Source organism: Salmo trutta, chromosome 20 (assembly GCF_901001165.1).
Source record: "Salmo trutta chromosome 20, fSalTru1.1, whole genome shotgun sequence".
NCBI lineage: Eukaryota > Metazoa > Chordata > Actinopteri > Salmoniformes > Salmonidae > Salmo > Salmo trutta.
Window position 1 is genome coordinate 36,076,981 of NC_042976.1, and position 14,591 is coordinate 36,091,571.

General features: G+C 40.4%; 1 protein-coding gene across 3 annotated transcripts in view; it reads left to right on the top strand.

The window, feature by feature from the left end:
- Nucleotides 1-5,804: 5,804 nt before the first annotated feature.
- Nucleotides 5,805-14,591, top strand: part of LOC115155962 (rho GTPase-activating protein 6) — a 74,871-nt gene continuing 66,084 nt past the window's right edge. For all 3 annotated transcript variants that reach the window (XM_029703095.1, XM_029703097.1, XM_029703096.1), the window contains exon 1: nt 5,805-6,761. In XM_029703095.1, the coding sequence (XP_029558955.1) occupies nt 6,336-6,761 (426 nt within the window). In that variant the 5' untranslated portion in view covers nt 5,805-6,335. The remainder of the gene's footprint in view (nt 6,762-14,591) is intronic.

Genomic DNA, 14,591 nt, shown 5'->3' on the forward strand with positions numbered 1-14,591 from the left:
TCCTGGGTCTTCATGCTTCTCCCCTTCAGGCCATTCATCACCTTTCGAATCCGGGATATGGTTGTATTCTCTAAATAACTTGGAGATAACCCCACCAGTGAGGATTATGCAACCTCGGCATTCGAAAACGACATATTCAGTGAACTTCCAGAAGGACTTATTTGAGGTTTGTCGTTATTTACTGCAGGATTTTTTTTCCCGCAATCTAAAAGTCGTATTCCTATGAACTTCTAGTTTAGCGAGAGCCACTTTATCAGAGTGCTACGTCATACTGGTTGGATTTCTGTCTGCTTGAACGCTAACTCAGATACATGTGAAAACATGAAATGACCCAGAGAATCGACATCACTCAGAGATGCACAAAAACAATATAACATTGAAATGGGTGAACCTTTCCTTTAATGGAAACCTAGCTAGTGTAAAGCCACAAGGTGGCTCTGTTCTGTAGAGAATGAATGACATTAATGAACACTAACGTCATACCAAAGGGATTGAATAACCAGGGATTGAATAACCAGTTCCAAAATTCCAACAAGATGAGTGTAATGTCAAATCACCCCAACATTAAGACTAAATAAACACAGTGTCCCAACCCTGAAGCAAAAAATTGGGGAAACAAGGTTTTGCTTGTGTAAAAGAGATAGGGATAGAAACACTACAGGACCAAAAGTATGTGGACACCTGCCCATGGAACATCTCATTTCAAAATGATGGGCATTAATATGGAGATGGTCCCCTTCTTTGCTGCTATAACAGCCTCCAATATTCGTGGAAGGCTTTTCACTACATTTTGGAACATTGCTACGGGGACGTGCTTCCATTCAGCCACAAGAGCATTAGTGAGGTCTATGTTGGGCGATGAGGCCTGGCTCGCAGTCGGAGTTCCAATTCCTCCCAAAGGTGTTCGATGGGGTTGAGGTCAGGGCTCTGCAGGCCAGTCAAGTTCGTCCACACCGATTTCAACAAACCATGCCTGTATGGACTTTGTGCACAGGGGCATTGTCATGCTGAAACAGGAAAGGGCCTTCCCCAAATTGTTGCAACAAACTAGGAAGCACAGAATCGTCTAGAATGTCATTGTATGCTGTAGCGTTAAGATTTCCCTTTATTGGAACTAAGGGGCCAGTAAAGGGAACCATGAAAAACAGCCCCAGACCATTATTCCTCCTCCACCAAACTTTACAGTTGGCACTATGCATTGGGGCAGGTAGCGTTACCCTTGGCATCCGCCAAACCCAGATTTGTCTGTCGGATGCTAGATGGTGAAGTGTGATTCATCACTCCAGAGAATGCGTTTCCATTGCTCCAGAGTTCAATGGCGGCGAGCTTTACACCACTCTAGCTGATGCTTTGCATTGCACATGATGATCTTAGGCTTGTGTGCTCTGCTTGGCCATGGAAACCCATTTCATGAAGCTCCCGAACGAACCGTATTTGTCCTGATGTTGCTTCCAGAGGCAGTTTGGAACTCGGTAGTGAGTGTTGCAACCGAGGACAGGCAATTTTTACTCGCTACGGTCCCATTTTAGCACTCGGCGGTCCCATTCTGTGAGCTTGTGTGACCTACCACTTTGCGGCTGAGCTGTTGTTGCTCCTAGACATTTCTACTTCACAATAACAGCTCTTACAGTTGACCGGGGCAGCTCTAGCAAGGCAGAAATTTCACGAACTGACTTGTTGGAAAGGTGGCATCCTATGACGGTGCCATGTTGAAAGTCACTGAGCTCTTCAGTAAGACCATTCTACTGCCAATGTTTGTCTGTGGAGATTGCATGGCTGTGTGCTCGATTTTATACATCTGCCAGCAACGGATATGGCTGAAGTAGCCAAATCCACTAATTTGATGGGGTGTCCACATACTTTTGTATATATTGTGTACTTTATGTCCGTATTTCCCGTAGTTTTCCCATTCATAATGGACTGTTATTGTTGGATGTTTATGTTTAACTTGTGGATCCTAAACAGCTTCAGATGTACAGCAAATATATGTACATTTTACATTTAAAACTTGTACAGGGAAGTGCATGGTGCCATAGAGTACACAGAGTTTGAATCCAGACAGAGCCAAGTGATAACATATTAAAGGAATTATTGTGCTTCCTTTGGAAATGGCTATATCAACAGTCTTAACTTTAAGGAACCTTGTACAGTATTATTTTTTTGATTATTGAAGGGAAATATTAAGATGACTGAAATTGTGAAGTACACTTACAATCTTAAAAATAAAGGTGCAAGTTGGAACCAAATAACGTTCTTGAGCGCAATGCCATAGGGGAACCATTTTAGGCTCTCTGAAGAACTATTAATGGGATGGTTCTTTGAAGAAACATACAAGACATACAAAACCAGAAATGTTTTGGCCCTCCAGGACCGGAATTGAATAGCCCTTGTGTTGGGTTTTAAGCCTTATTTGCATTTTTACCAGGGTGCCTTCCGAGCGAATTTTTACCAGTTCCACCCATGACTGTGTTTGCTAGTGACAGAGAGATGGTTGTTGCATTCATTCATTTACATTTTTTAAAGATATATTTCATAAGGCCTTATTTTGAGGGCCTTGTTTTACCATAATACAGTGACCAGAAACTCATAGTTTACAGGCTACATCAGGCCTGCAAGTCCCATTATGCTGGCTTGCAAAGTGATGTGTAATTCCTATTGGAGTACCAGAGTAGGGATATTCACTTTTTTTTTTTTCGCTTCCTGCATTCAGAATGACTGTCAGGGTTGGGAAGACCAAGATATGAGATTACCTTTAACATCTAAACTGGAACAACTATTTCAGTAACAGGTGCAATAAGTCCAATTAAAAGATTGGAATAGTTTAGAAAAATGTATGTTATTTATATTTTAGTAGCATAAGATCAATTAATCAATCGACCTGCAATAGATCATTCTGGGAAATATGATAATGACGGGCATGGTTTTGGTTCAACTGGTTATTAGCACCAGTGGTGTAAAGTACTTAAGTAAAAAAACTTTCAAGTATTACTTAAGTCGTTTTTTGGGGTTATCTGTAATTTACTTTACTATTTATATTTTTGACAACTTTTACTTTTACTTCACTACATTCCTAAAGAAAAGTATGTACTTTGTACTCCATACATTTTCCCTTACACTCAAAAGTACTCGTTACATTTTGAATGCTTAGCAGGACAGTAAAATGGTGTAATTCACACACTTATCAAGAGAACATCCCTGGTCATCCCTACTGCATCTGATATGGCGGACTCACTAAACACATGCTTCATTTGTAAATGATGTCTGAGTGTTGGAGTGTGCCCCTGTAAATAAAAATAACTAGAATATGTGGCCATCTGCTTTGCTTAATATAAGGAATTTGAACGGATTCATACTTGTACTTTTACTTTTGATAGTTAAGTATATCTTCATTTGTACATTTACATTTGTATGTATTATGGATCCCCCCCAAGGCAGCAGCTACTCTTCCTGGGGTCCAGCAAAATTAAGGCAGGTATACAATTTTAAAAGCATTACAATACATTAATAACCGATTTCACATCACACTAAGTGTGTGCCCTCAGGCCCTTACTCCGCTACCACATATCTACAGCACAAAATCTGTGTGTGTATGGTGCATATGTTATGTGTGTGTATGCATGTGTCTGTGCCTATATTTGTGTTGCTTCACAGTCCCTGTTGTTCCATAAGGTGTATTTTGATCTGTTTTAAAAAAAAATCTGATTATACTGCTTCCATCAGTTACCTGATGTGGAGTAGTGTTCCATGTAGTCATGGCTCTATGTAGCACTGTGCGCCTCCCATAGTCTGCTTTGGACTTGGGGACTGTGAAGAGACCTCTGGTGGCATGTCTTGTGGGGTATGCATGGGTGTCCGAGCTGTGTGCTGGTCTTTTGATACTTAAGTATATTTAAAACCAAATACATTTAGATCTTTACTCTTGAATCAACACTGGAAATGTTACACTGAAAAATCTAAACTAGTTAAAGCTGGTATATGTAACTTTTTGTGTGACTGAACAAATTCACATAGAAAGGTGAGTTATAGATCTGTCATTCTCATTGAAAGCAAGTCTAAGAAGCAGTATATCTATTCTATGTGTGCTATTTCTATGCTTCCTGTTGTTAAGTTACAATTTTGTGTCTTTTACTTATGGTTTTGTACACCAGCATCAAACAGCTGAAAATGCAATAGTTTTGGTTATGGAAAATATCTTTCACAGCTTCCTTGTTTAAACTAAAACTAGGTGAATTATTTGAATTTTAGCCACCATGAAATGGTGGAGAGATTTCTGCATAGTGTATCTTTAAAGGCCCAGTGCAGACCAATCTCAATTGCAAATAATTTCTGGGTAACAATATTAAGTACCTTACTGTGACCATTTACATAAAAAATTGTTAAAAAGAAACAAAAATACACTATAAAAATGCAAGTATATGGATGCCCCTTCAAATTCACCTGTTGCTGACAGCTGTATGAAATCGAGCACACAGCCATGCAATTATCATGGATAAACATTGGCAGTAGAATGGCCTATACTGAATAGCTCAGTGACTTTCAACGTGGCACCGTCATAGGATGCCACCTTTCCAGCAAGTCAGTTTGTCAAATTTCTGCCTTGCTAAATTTTCCCCAGTAAGTGCTGTTATTGTGAAATATCTAAGAGCAACAACAGCTCAGCTGTGAAGTGGTAGGCCACACAAGCTCACAGAACGGGACTGCCGAGTGCTGAAGTGCGTCTTTCCTCGGTTGCAACACTCACTACCAAGTTCCAACCTGCCTCTGGAAGCAACATCAGCAAAATAACTGTTTGTCAGGAGTCGCACACAAGCCTAAGATCACCATGCGCAATGCCAAGTATCGGCTGGAGTGGTGTAAAGCTCGCAGCCATTGGATTCTGGAGCAGTGGAAACGTGTTCACCATCTGGCAGTCCGACGGACGAATCTGGGTTTGGCGGATGCCAGGAAAACGCTACCTGCCCGAATGCATAGTTCTAACTGTAAAGTTTGGTGCCAGAGGAATAATGGTCTGGGGCTGTTTTTCATTGTTTGAGCTAGGCCCCTTCGCTCCAGTGAAGGGAAATCTTAACGCTACAGCATACATTCTAGACAATTCTGTGCTTCCAACTTTGTTGCAACAGTTTGGGGAAGGCCCTTTCCTTACAGAAATGGTTTGTCAAGATCGATGTGGAAGTACTTGACTGGCCTGCACAGAGCCCTGACCTTAACCCCATTGAACACCTTTGGGATGAATTGGAACGCCGACTGCGAGCCAGGCCTAATCACCCAACATCAGTGTCCGACCTTACTAATGCTCTTGTGGCTGAATGGAAGCAAGTCCCCTCAGCAATGTTCCAACATCTTGTGGAAAGCCTTCCAGAAGATTGGAGGCTGTTATAGCAGCAAAGGGGGACCAACTCCATATTAATGCCCATGATTTTGGAATGATATGTTCGACGAGCAGGTGTCCGCATACTTTTGGCCATGTAGTGTTGCTTCTTAGCGAAGAGCAATTTCTCAAGCAATAATTTTACTAGGACTGTTTGGGAGTAGTCTGAGTGGGGAGGGGAAAACTGAAAACTAGCTGTTATTGGCAGAGGTTTGGAACTATATTATTTGTCATTCAACTAATTTACTGGTGATGTCACCAGGCAGGCCAAAACTCAATCCCACTAAAATAGGCTGAAATTTCAGGCGGTCTTTTCAAACAGCTGTTACACTTAAAGGGCATTATCATCATTTTTACAATTCCACAGTATTATTCCAACAGTGTGTATATAAAACAATATATATTCAACAAAAATCACGTTGACTGCACTGGGCCTTTAATTAACACTGGTCAATTTGCTGTATGCTATTAAATAGTTATCCACGAAACCTTAAGAACTGAGGAATAACCTACATTTTTTTCTTCAGTGTAACCCACAAAACCACATCTTATTCTATTATTTTCGAATATATTTTATGGATGTGAAATCACGGTGGCGGGAATGGGAGTAGAGCGGTTCTCATGCGATGAGTCAGATGCATGCATCTATTTCTTATTACTCAGAAGGGCGAAGCTTGGTGACGCGCAAGAGTCCACGGTTGTGAAACTGTACTACCATCCCTGTTCATGTAAATTATGAAAAGGAAGAACTAACAAAGAAGAACTATAGCTGAGCGAATTACTTTTGTTTGTGGGTTTTCTTGGTTGAATATCAGGGTCGTATGGGGCGCAACAGGTAGCCAGCCTTACCACTGAGAACGGAAGGCATGTGATTATGTTTATTCAAGGTAACCATATAATCTCTGATCGCTTTAATGAACTCGATATAGTAGCCTAGGTTACTTTGTGAAACGTTAAGAATACTGATATGTCCGCGCAAGGGTTGCTGAGCAGCGTTTTCTTATGCTCCTCGCCAACATCCAAAACAAGGTCCAAACGGAGACTGAGAAAGACTATAAGTTTGGACCCAGCTTTGATAAAACGCTATGGGACTGAACCAGATGGGACATCTGGTCAAGCAGATGATCAAAAGTCGCTCCGAGCCTCAAACGAAAGCCTCTCCAAACTAGATGCGCGCCTTACAGCCGTTGTTAAACACTGTCATTCTGCATCCTCAAGCCTGTCAATATATTTGGATACTTCTGGCCATTTCGACAATGATTCAAAAGCCACCAAAAGAAGCCCCTATACTCCAACCGGAAGCTCAAGCACTTTATTTTCACCTAGAAAGTGGCTTCAAAAGAAGCCATCTCCACCATCCATCCCTCATTCAAATGCTGCATGGAAATCTGAAGTAAGCAAGTCTTAAAATTACAGTTTTATTGATGTTGTTGTTGTTGATCAAACTGTCCATGATGTAGACAACAGGTTGTATTACACAGCGATAAGCACACGAATGAAGCTTAATATAGTTATTTAGTAGAGCTGATGGTGGTGGTGATGATGATGTTGATTATGATTGAAGGTCGAGGTGGAAGTAGTAGCATTTGTAGTGGTATGGTGGCATGACCACCTAGTTTTACAGTGTAACAGTCAATTACAAGGTTCAAAAACATGTATAGAGTCATCAGTAATATTTACATCTGTTTTCCTGGGAAATTTCCATTCTAACTTTCAATTGTATATCTGTTAGTGACATGTCAGAAACACTCACAATTGAGCAATAGGATGTCAATTAGACAGTATGATGTCACCACAAAACTGCTGTCTGACAAAGGTGGATGTGCCACATCAAAAACCTGTAGCCTATAGAAACTGTAGTTATAGCCTATAGTCCCTTAACATTTACCAAATGTTGTTACATTACAGGCTTATTCTAAAATGTATTAAATTGCTTTTTCCCTCACCAATTTACACACAACTCCCATAATGACAAAGCAAAAACTGGTTTTTAGACATTTTTGCAAATTTATAACAAATAAAACACTGAAATATCACATTTACTTAAGTATTCAGACCCTTTACTCGGTGCTTTGTTGAAGCACCTTTGGCAGTGATTACAGTCTCGAGTCTTCTTGGGTATGATGCTACAAGCTTGGCACACCTGTATTTGGGGAGTTTCTCCCATTCATCTCTGCAGATCCTCTCAAGCTCTGTCAGGTTGGATGGGGAGAGTCGCTGCACAGCTATTTTCTGGATGGCAGGTAGCCTGGCGGGTAGGAGTGTTGGGCCATGAACCGAAAGGTTGCTGGATCGAATCTCCGAGCTGACAAGGTAAAACATCTGTTGTTCTGCCCCTGAGCAAGGTAGTTAACCCACTGTTCCCTGGGTGCTGATGATGTGGATGTCCACCGCACTAGAGGGGTTGCGTTAAATGCGGATGACACATTTTAGTTGTACACCTGACTAGGTATTCCCCTTTCCCTCCAGAGATGTTTGATCAGGTTCAAGTCCAGGCTTTGCCTGGGCCACTCAAGGACATTCAGAGACTTGTCTCGAAGCCACTCCGGTGTTGTCTTGGCTGGGTTGTTGTCCTGTTGGAGGGTGAACCTTCGCCCCAGTCTGAGGTCCTGTGTGCTTTGGAGCAGGTTTTCATCAAGGATCTTTTTGTATTTTGCTCCGTTCATCTTCCCCTCGATCCTGACTAGTCTCCCAGTGGGTGGGGAAATATATTAATGAGCTCGACTTGACTGACAGCTCTTTGAAATGCCTATGTCAAGCATGTGGATGCAGTGAGCAGATTGGCGTAAAAATAATCTCAAGCTAATTTGGTGATACACAAAGCAACTCAACCAACATTGAATTTCCATCAACTGTATATATATATAAATATATATATATAGTATATATCTATTTTTTATACATCTCCCGTTTGGCATGTCACTTGTCATGCGGTTCACAGTGTGAAAAACAAAGAAATACAAAAACATAGAAAAATGAACATAGAACGCCCACCCAATGTAACACCCTGGCCTAACCAAAATAAACAACAAAAACCCCTCTCTATGGCCAGGGCGTTACAACCTTTAATTGTTAAGTTCTTAAAAAAGATTGCACAACTGACAATGTCAAAAGAAGTGCTCAACCTTCATCTTCTTCTTCTTTTTATTATTCTTCTTCATGTGGCTTTCCGGCAGACTAGACGGTATGTTGCGTATTGCTGCCTTTCACAAGCTAGGTTTCCATCCAATTTGTGGCAAATTTTCAATTTGAATATTTTAAAGTCTGCATAAAACAATTTGCACATTTTCCCACCGGAGATGGGTTTCCATCCAACTGACTTTTTTTCACCACCGTGTGAAATTCATCATCATTTCTTTAATCTGTAGCCAAATAAACTGCATGCTTTCCTGAGCCGGAGTGGGAGGACCACACAACATATGACATCACAAAAAGATCCCACCATGTCGAACGAACAAATTGTCTTTCGACATTTATAAAATTGTACTGGCATATGATGTTTCCATCAGCCCGGTCGTGACTTTTTTCATGCATCAGGTAATTAATCTGTATGAAATGGTTGGATGGAAACATGGCTACTCTTTGGAAAGTGTATAGCACATTTGTTCACAAAAAAGGGGAAATGGGAAAAGGGGAAAAAGGGAAATTGCACCGTCATCTAACCCTATTACGTGCCCTCCATAATTATTGGGACAATGACACATTTTTAGTTGTTTAGGCTCTGTACTCCAGCATTTTAGATTTGAAATGATACAATGACTATGAGGATAAAGTACAGATTGTCAGCCTTTATTTGAGGTTATTTTCATCCGTATCAGGATGAAATGTTTAGAAATTACACCACTTTTTGTACATAGTCCCCCCATATTAGGGGACCAAAAGTATTGGGACAAATTCACTTATGTGTATTAAAGTAGTTAAAAATGTTTAGTATTTGGTCCCATATTCCTAGCACTCAATGCTTATGTCAAGCTTGTGACTCTACAAGCTAAGAGGTTGTGAGTTCAAATCCTAGGTTTGGTTGAGTCCCAAGTGTGCTAAGCAATGTTGAGGTCAATGAACATTTTTAATGTTATATTGTTTTTGTTTATCTCTGAGCTACAGTACCAGTCAAAAGTCTGGACACACCTACTCATTCCAGGGTTTTTCTTTATTTTTACAATTTTTTTACATTGTAGAATAATAGTGAAGACATCAAAACTATTAAATAACACATATGGAATCATATAGTAACCAGAAACATGTTAAACAAATCAAAATATATTTTATATTTGAAATTCTTCAAAGTAGCCACCCTTTGCCTTGATGAGAGCTTTGCACACTCTTGCCATTCTGTCAACCAGCTTCATGAGGTAGTCACCTGGAATGCATTTCAATGAACAGGTGTGCCCTGTTAAAAGTTAATTTGTGGAATTTCTTTCCTTCTTAATGCTTTTGAACCAATCAGTTGTATTGTGAAAAGGTAGGGGTGGTATACAGAATATAGCCCTATTTGGTAAAAGACCAAGTCCATATTATGGCAAGAACAGCTCAAATAAGCAAAGAAAAACGACAATCCATCATTACTTTAAGACATGAAGGTCTGTCAATCCGGAAAATGTGAAGAACTTTGAAAGTTTCTTCAAGTGTAGTCGCAAAAACCATCAAGCTCTATGATGAAACTGGCTCTCACGAGGACCGCCACAGGAAAAGAAGACCCGGAGTTACATCTGCTGCAGAGGATAAGTTTATTAGTTAACTGCACCTCAGATTGTAACCCAAATAAATGCTTCACAGAGTGAAGTAACAGACACATCTCAACATCAACTGTTCAGAGGAGACTGCATGAATCAGGCCTTCATGGCTGAATTGCTGCAAATAAACCATTACTAAAAGACACCAGTAAGAAGAAGAGACTTGCTTGGGCCAAGAAACACAAGCAATGGACATTAGACCGGTGTAAATCTGTCCATCGGTCTGATGAGTCCAAATTTGAGATTTTTGGTTCCAACCGCCATGTCTTTGTGAGACGCAGAGTAGGTGAACGGATCTCTGCATGTGTGATTTCCACCGTGAAGTATGGAGGAGGAGGTGTGTGTCACGTCCTGGCCAGTATAAGGGTTAATTGTTATTGTAGTTTGGTCAGGACGTGGCAGAGGGTATTTGTTTTATGTGGTTCAGGGTGGTGTTTTTCTAGAAGGGCAGTTGATTTAAGTATTACGGGGTTTGTTGGGCACTGTCTGATATTCATGTATTCTATGTTTAGTCTAGTGAGTCTGTTTCTATGTTTGGTTAATTGGGGTTGGGACTCTCAATTGAAGGCTGGTGTTGTCTATTTGCCTTTGATTGAGAGTCCCATATATTAGGGTGTGTTTGTCATTTGTGGGAGATTGTTCTTTGTCTAGCATGTATGAGCCTGAGAAGACTGTCAGTATATCGTGAGTTTGTTTTGTTGTTTTTGGTATTCATTTTGAGTTAATAAATGTTCAAAATGAACAAACACAGTCCTGCTGCATTTTGGTCCTCCTTTTCCGACGATGATTTCGCTATATCGTCTGACGACGACGAAACCCCTGACAGTGTGATGGTGTGGGGTGCTTTGCTGGTGACACTATTAGTGATCTATTTAGAATTCAGTCACACTTAACCAGCATAGCTACCACAGCATTCTGCAGCGATACACCATCCCACCTGGTTTGCGCTTAGTGGGACTATCATTTGTTTTTCAACAGGACAATGACCCAAAATACACCTTCAGGCTGTGTAAGGGCTATTTGACCAAGGAGAGTGATGGAGTGCTGCATCAGATGACCTGGCCTCCACAATCACCTGACCTCAACCCAATTGGGATTTGGAGTGAAGGAAAAGCAGCCAACAAGTGCTCAGCATATGTGGGAACTCCTTCAAGACTGTTGGAAAAGCTTTCCTCATGAAGCTGGTTGAGAGAATGCCAAGAGTGCACAAAGCTATCATCAAGGCCAAGGGTGGCTACTTTGAAGAATCTCAAATCTAAAATATATTTTGATTTGTTAAACAATTATTTTGGTTACTACATGATTCCATATGTGTTATTTCATAGTTTTGATGTCTTCGCTGTTATTATAGTAAAAATAAAGAAAAACCCTTGAATAAGTTGGTGTTTCCAAACTTTTGACTGGTACTGTATGTTCTATCGATTTCCAAGTAATTTCATGTTTTCATGTATATCTGAGCTATTGGCATTCAAGCAGACAGAAATTTGTCTGGTATGATTTAGCGTTGAAAAAAAGCTGCTCTCACTACACTGGAATTTAATAGGAATACGATTTTTAAATTTTTGAAAACATCGATCATGCATGTCAGATTTCAATACTGGCTGATGTCATAACACGGGAGGTTGCCTTCTCTCAAATAAGCCACTATTCATATTTTTGCTATGTTCCTATACCTACCTCGAGAAATGTAATAGAGGGTCCACCACATTTCTCCCATTTGTCTGCCTCTTCAGTCCAGGTTGTATTGCCCTTGCGAAAGTCAGACTCTTCTCTGCGAGGCACCACGATCTTCAGGTTGAACATGATGAGATTGTTGATACCTAAATTGATAGTGCAGTTTGTTTAGGTTATTTTACAACTAACTTGCTCCTTCACATGCTGATATTAACTTTGCTATTATTGTGTGTAGTTACCTTTGCTAGCTAGCTAGTCCACCAGGCCATAGAGACAGCATTGCATTGTGGGTTTTGCAGTTGACGTGCGCTGCAATAGATTTCAAAAAGGATTTTCACGTTGCTACCAACTTTATTATAATGACAAAATTAAACATTTGTTAACAAAAAAACATTGTTCTCACATATTAGTGTTATTTAACACTGTAAATTATATGAATTAGTGATTTGGGGTGGATTTTTTTAACAGTTTGTTGCATAAGCACATCTGAAGCACATCTGAAGTATGCTATAAGTTTAAATGCAATTGCATTGGAGGCATGCCAAGTTAATTTGCAGGAAGGGCCCAAGTGTATTGCGATTGACAGTAAATATATAGCAATACACTAATACAGTATCCTATTACTATAGAAATTTACTGTATAATGACTGTAAAATTTACCACAAAATTAACAGCAATGGATAAGTATAGTTACATGTTATCATGTGTTTCATGTGAAAATGTGTTTTTGGAACACTTCACATGATCATGTTTTCAAATGTGCAATTCAATGTGTTATTGCTGTTCAGCTAAATTATGTTCAACTAACATTTTGTTTTGTTACAGCCTTATTTTAAAATGGATTAAATCGTTTTTACCCTCATCAATCTAAACACAGTACCCCATAATTACAAAGCAAAAACAGGTTTTTAGACATTTTTGCGAATTTATTAAAAATGTAAAACTGAAATATCAATTTTACATAAGTATTCAGACCCTTCACTCAGTACTTTGTTGAAGCACCTTTGGCAGGGATTACAGCCTCGAGTCTTCTTGGGTATGACGCTAGAAGCTTGGCACACCTGTATTTGGGGAGTTTCTCCCATTCTTCTCTGCAGATCCTCTCAAGCTCTGTCTGGTTGGATAGGGAGAGACGTTGCACAGCTATATTCAGGTCTCTCCAGAAATGTCCGGCCTCTGGCTGGGCCACTCAAGGACATTCAGAGACTTGTCCCGAAGCCACTCCTGCATTCTCTTGGCTGTGTGCTTAGGGTTGTTGTCCCGTTGGAAGGTGAACCTCCGCCCAAGTCTGAGGTCCTGGGCGCACTGGAGCAGGTTTTCATCAAGGATCTCTCTGTACTTTGCTCCATTAATCTTTCCCTCAATCCTGACTAGTCTCCCAGTCCCTGCCACTGAAAAACATTCCCACAGCATGATGCTGCCACCACCATGCTTCACCGTTGGGATGGTGCCAGGTTTCCTCCAGACATGACGCTTGGCCTTCAGGCCAAATAGTTTAATCTTGGTTTCATCAGACCAGAAAATCTTGTTTTTCATGGTCTGAGTCCTTTAGGTGCCTTTTGGCAAACTCCAAGCGGACTGTCATGTGCCTTTTACTGAGGAGTGGCTTCCGTCTGGCCACTCTACCATAAAGGCCTGATTTTTGGAGTTCTGCAGAGATGGTTGTCCTTCTGGAACGTTCTACCATCTCCACAGAGGAACTCTCTCCCCCGATTGCTCAGTTTGGCCGGGAGGACAGCTCCAGGAAGAGTCTTGGTGGTTCCAAACTTCTTCCATTTAACAATGATGGGAGCCACTGTGTTCTTGGGGACCTTCAATGCTGCAGACAATTTTTGGTACCCTTCCCTGGATCTGTGCTTTGACCCAATCCTGTCTCAAAGCTCTACAGACAATTCCTTCAACCTCATAGCTTGACTTTTGCTCTGACATGCATTGTCAACTGTGGCACCTTTATATAGACAGGTGTGTGCATTTTCAAATCATGTCCAATCAATTGAATTTACCACAGGTGGACTCCAATCAAGTTGTAGAAACATCTCAAGGATGATCAATGGAAACACGATGCACCTGAGCTCAATTTTGAGTATGTGGAAAAAGTGCACTCTACACTGATCTTTCTGTTGTGCCACAAAGTCTGTAGCATTGTCCTAAACATTAATAACCTATTATACATCTCTGCACTACTTAACAAAAGAGTGTCATCTGCACTGCTATTTTAGTTATCAGTTATTCTGACTATTCTTTCATCATTTATTTATTTGGGTATTTCAGCAATTTTAGGGTTTTCTGTAAGGTTGTCTAATGTTGGTGGAGTATATTATTTTGTTTTAATGTTACTCCTAAATCACTATGATAAATATAATAGTTTTCCTTGAGTGTATTTTTAACAAAGCTGAGATTTACTTTGAAGTCCAAAGTGTAGAAATTCGTTATGGACACGGACTGGGTGGCATAGCAGGAAGAGAAGAATGCCGTGACTCACTTTTGTTTGCAGGGCATCACCTGTGAAATCTGATGTGAACATTTTAATCCACATGTGAAATATCACATTTGAAGCATTCCAAAGACACATGGTTTCGCATGATTTCACATGTGAAAATCCACATCATAACAAGTTGTCCGAAACGTGTGCAAGACGTGGAAATATCACGTGAAATCATGTGTTTTTTCCATAAGAGTGGAACTAAAGAGGATTCTACCTGGAACCTAAAAGGGTTCTCCTATGGGGACAGCCTAAGGACCCTTTTGGAACCCTTTTCTCAAAGAGTGTAGTGGCATGTCCTGCTCTGAGTTGGTCACCTTTTGACCCTGGATTT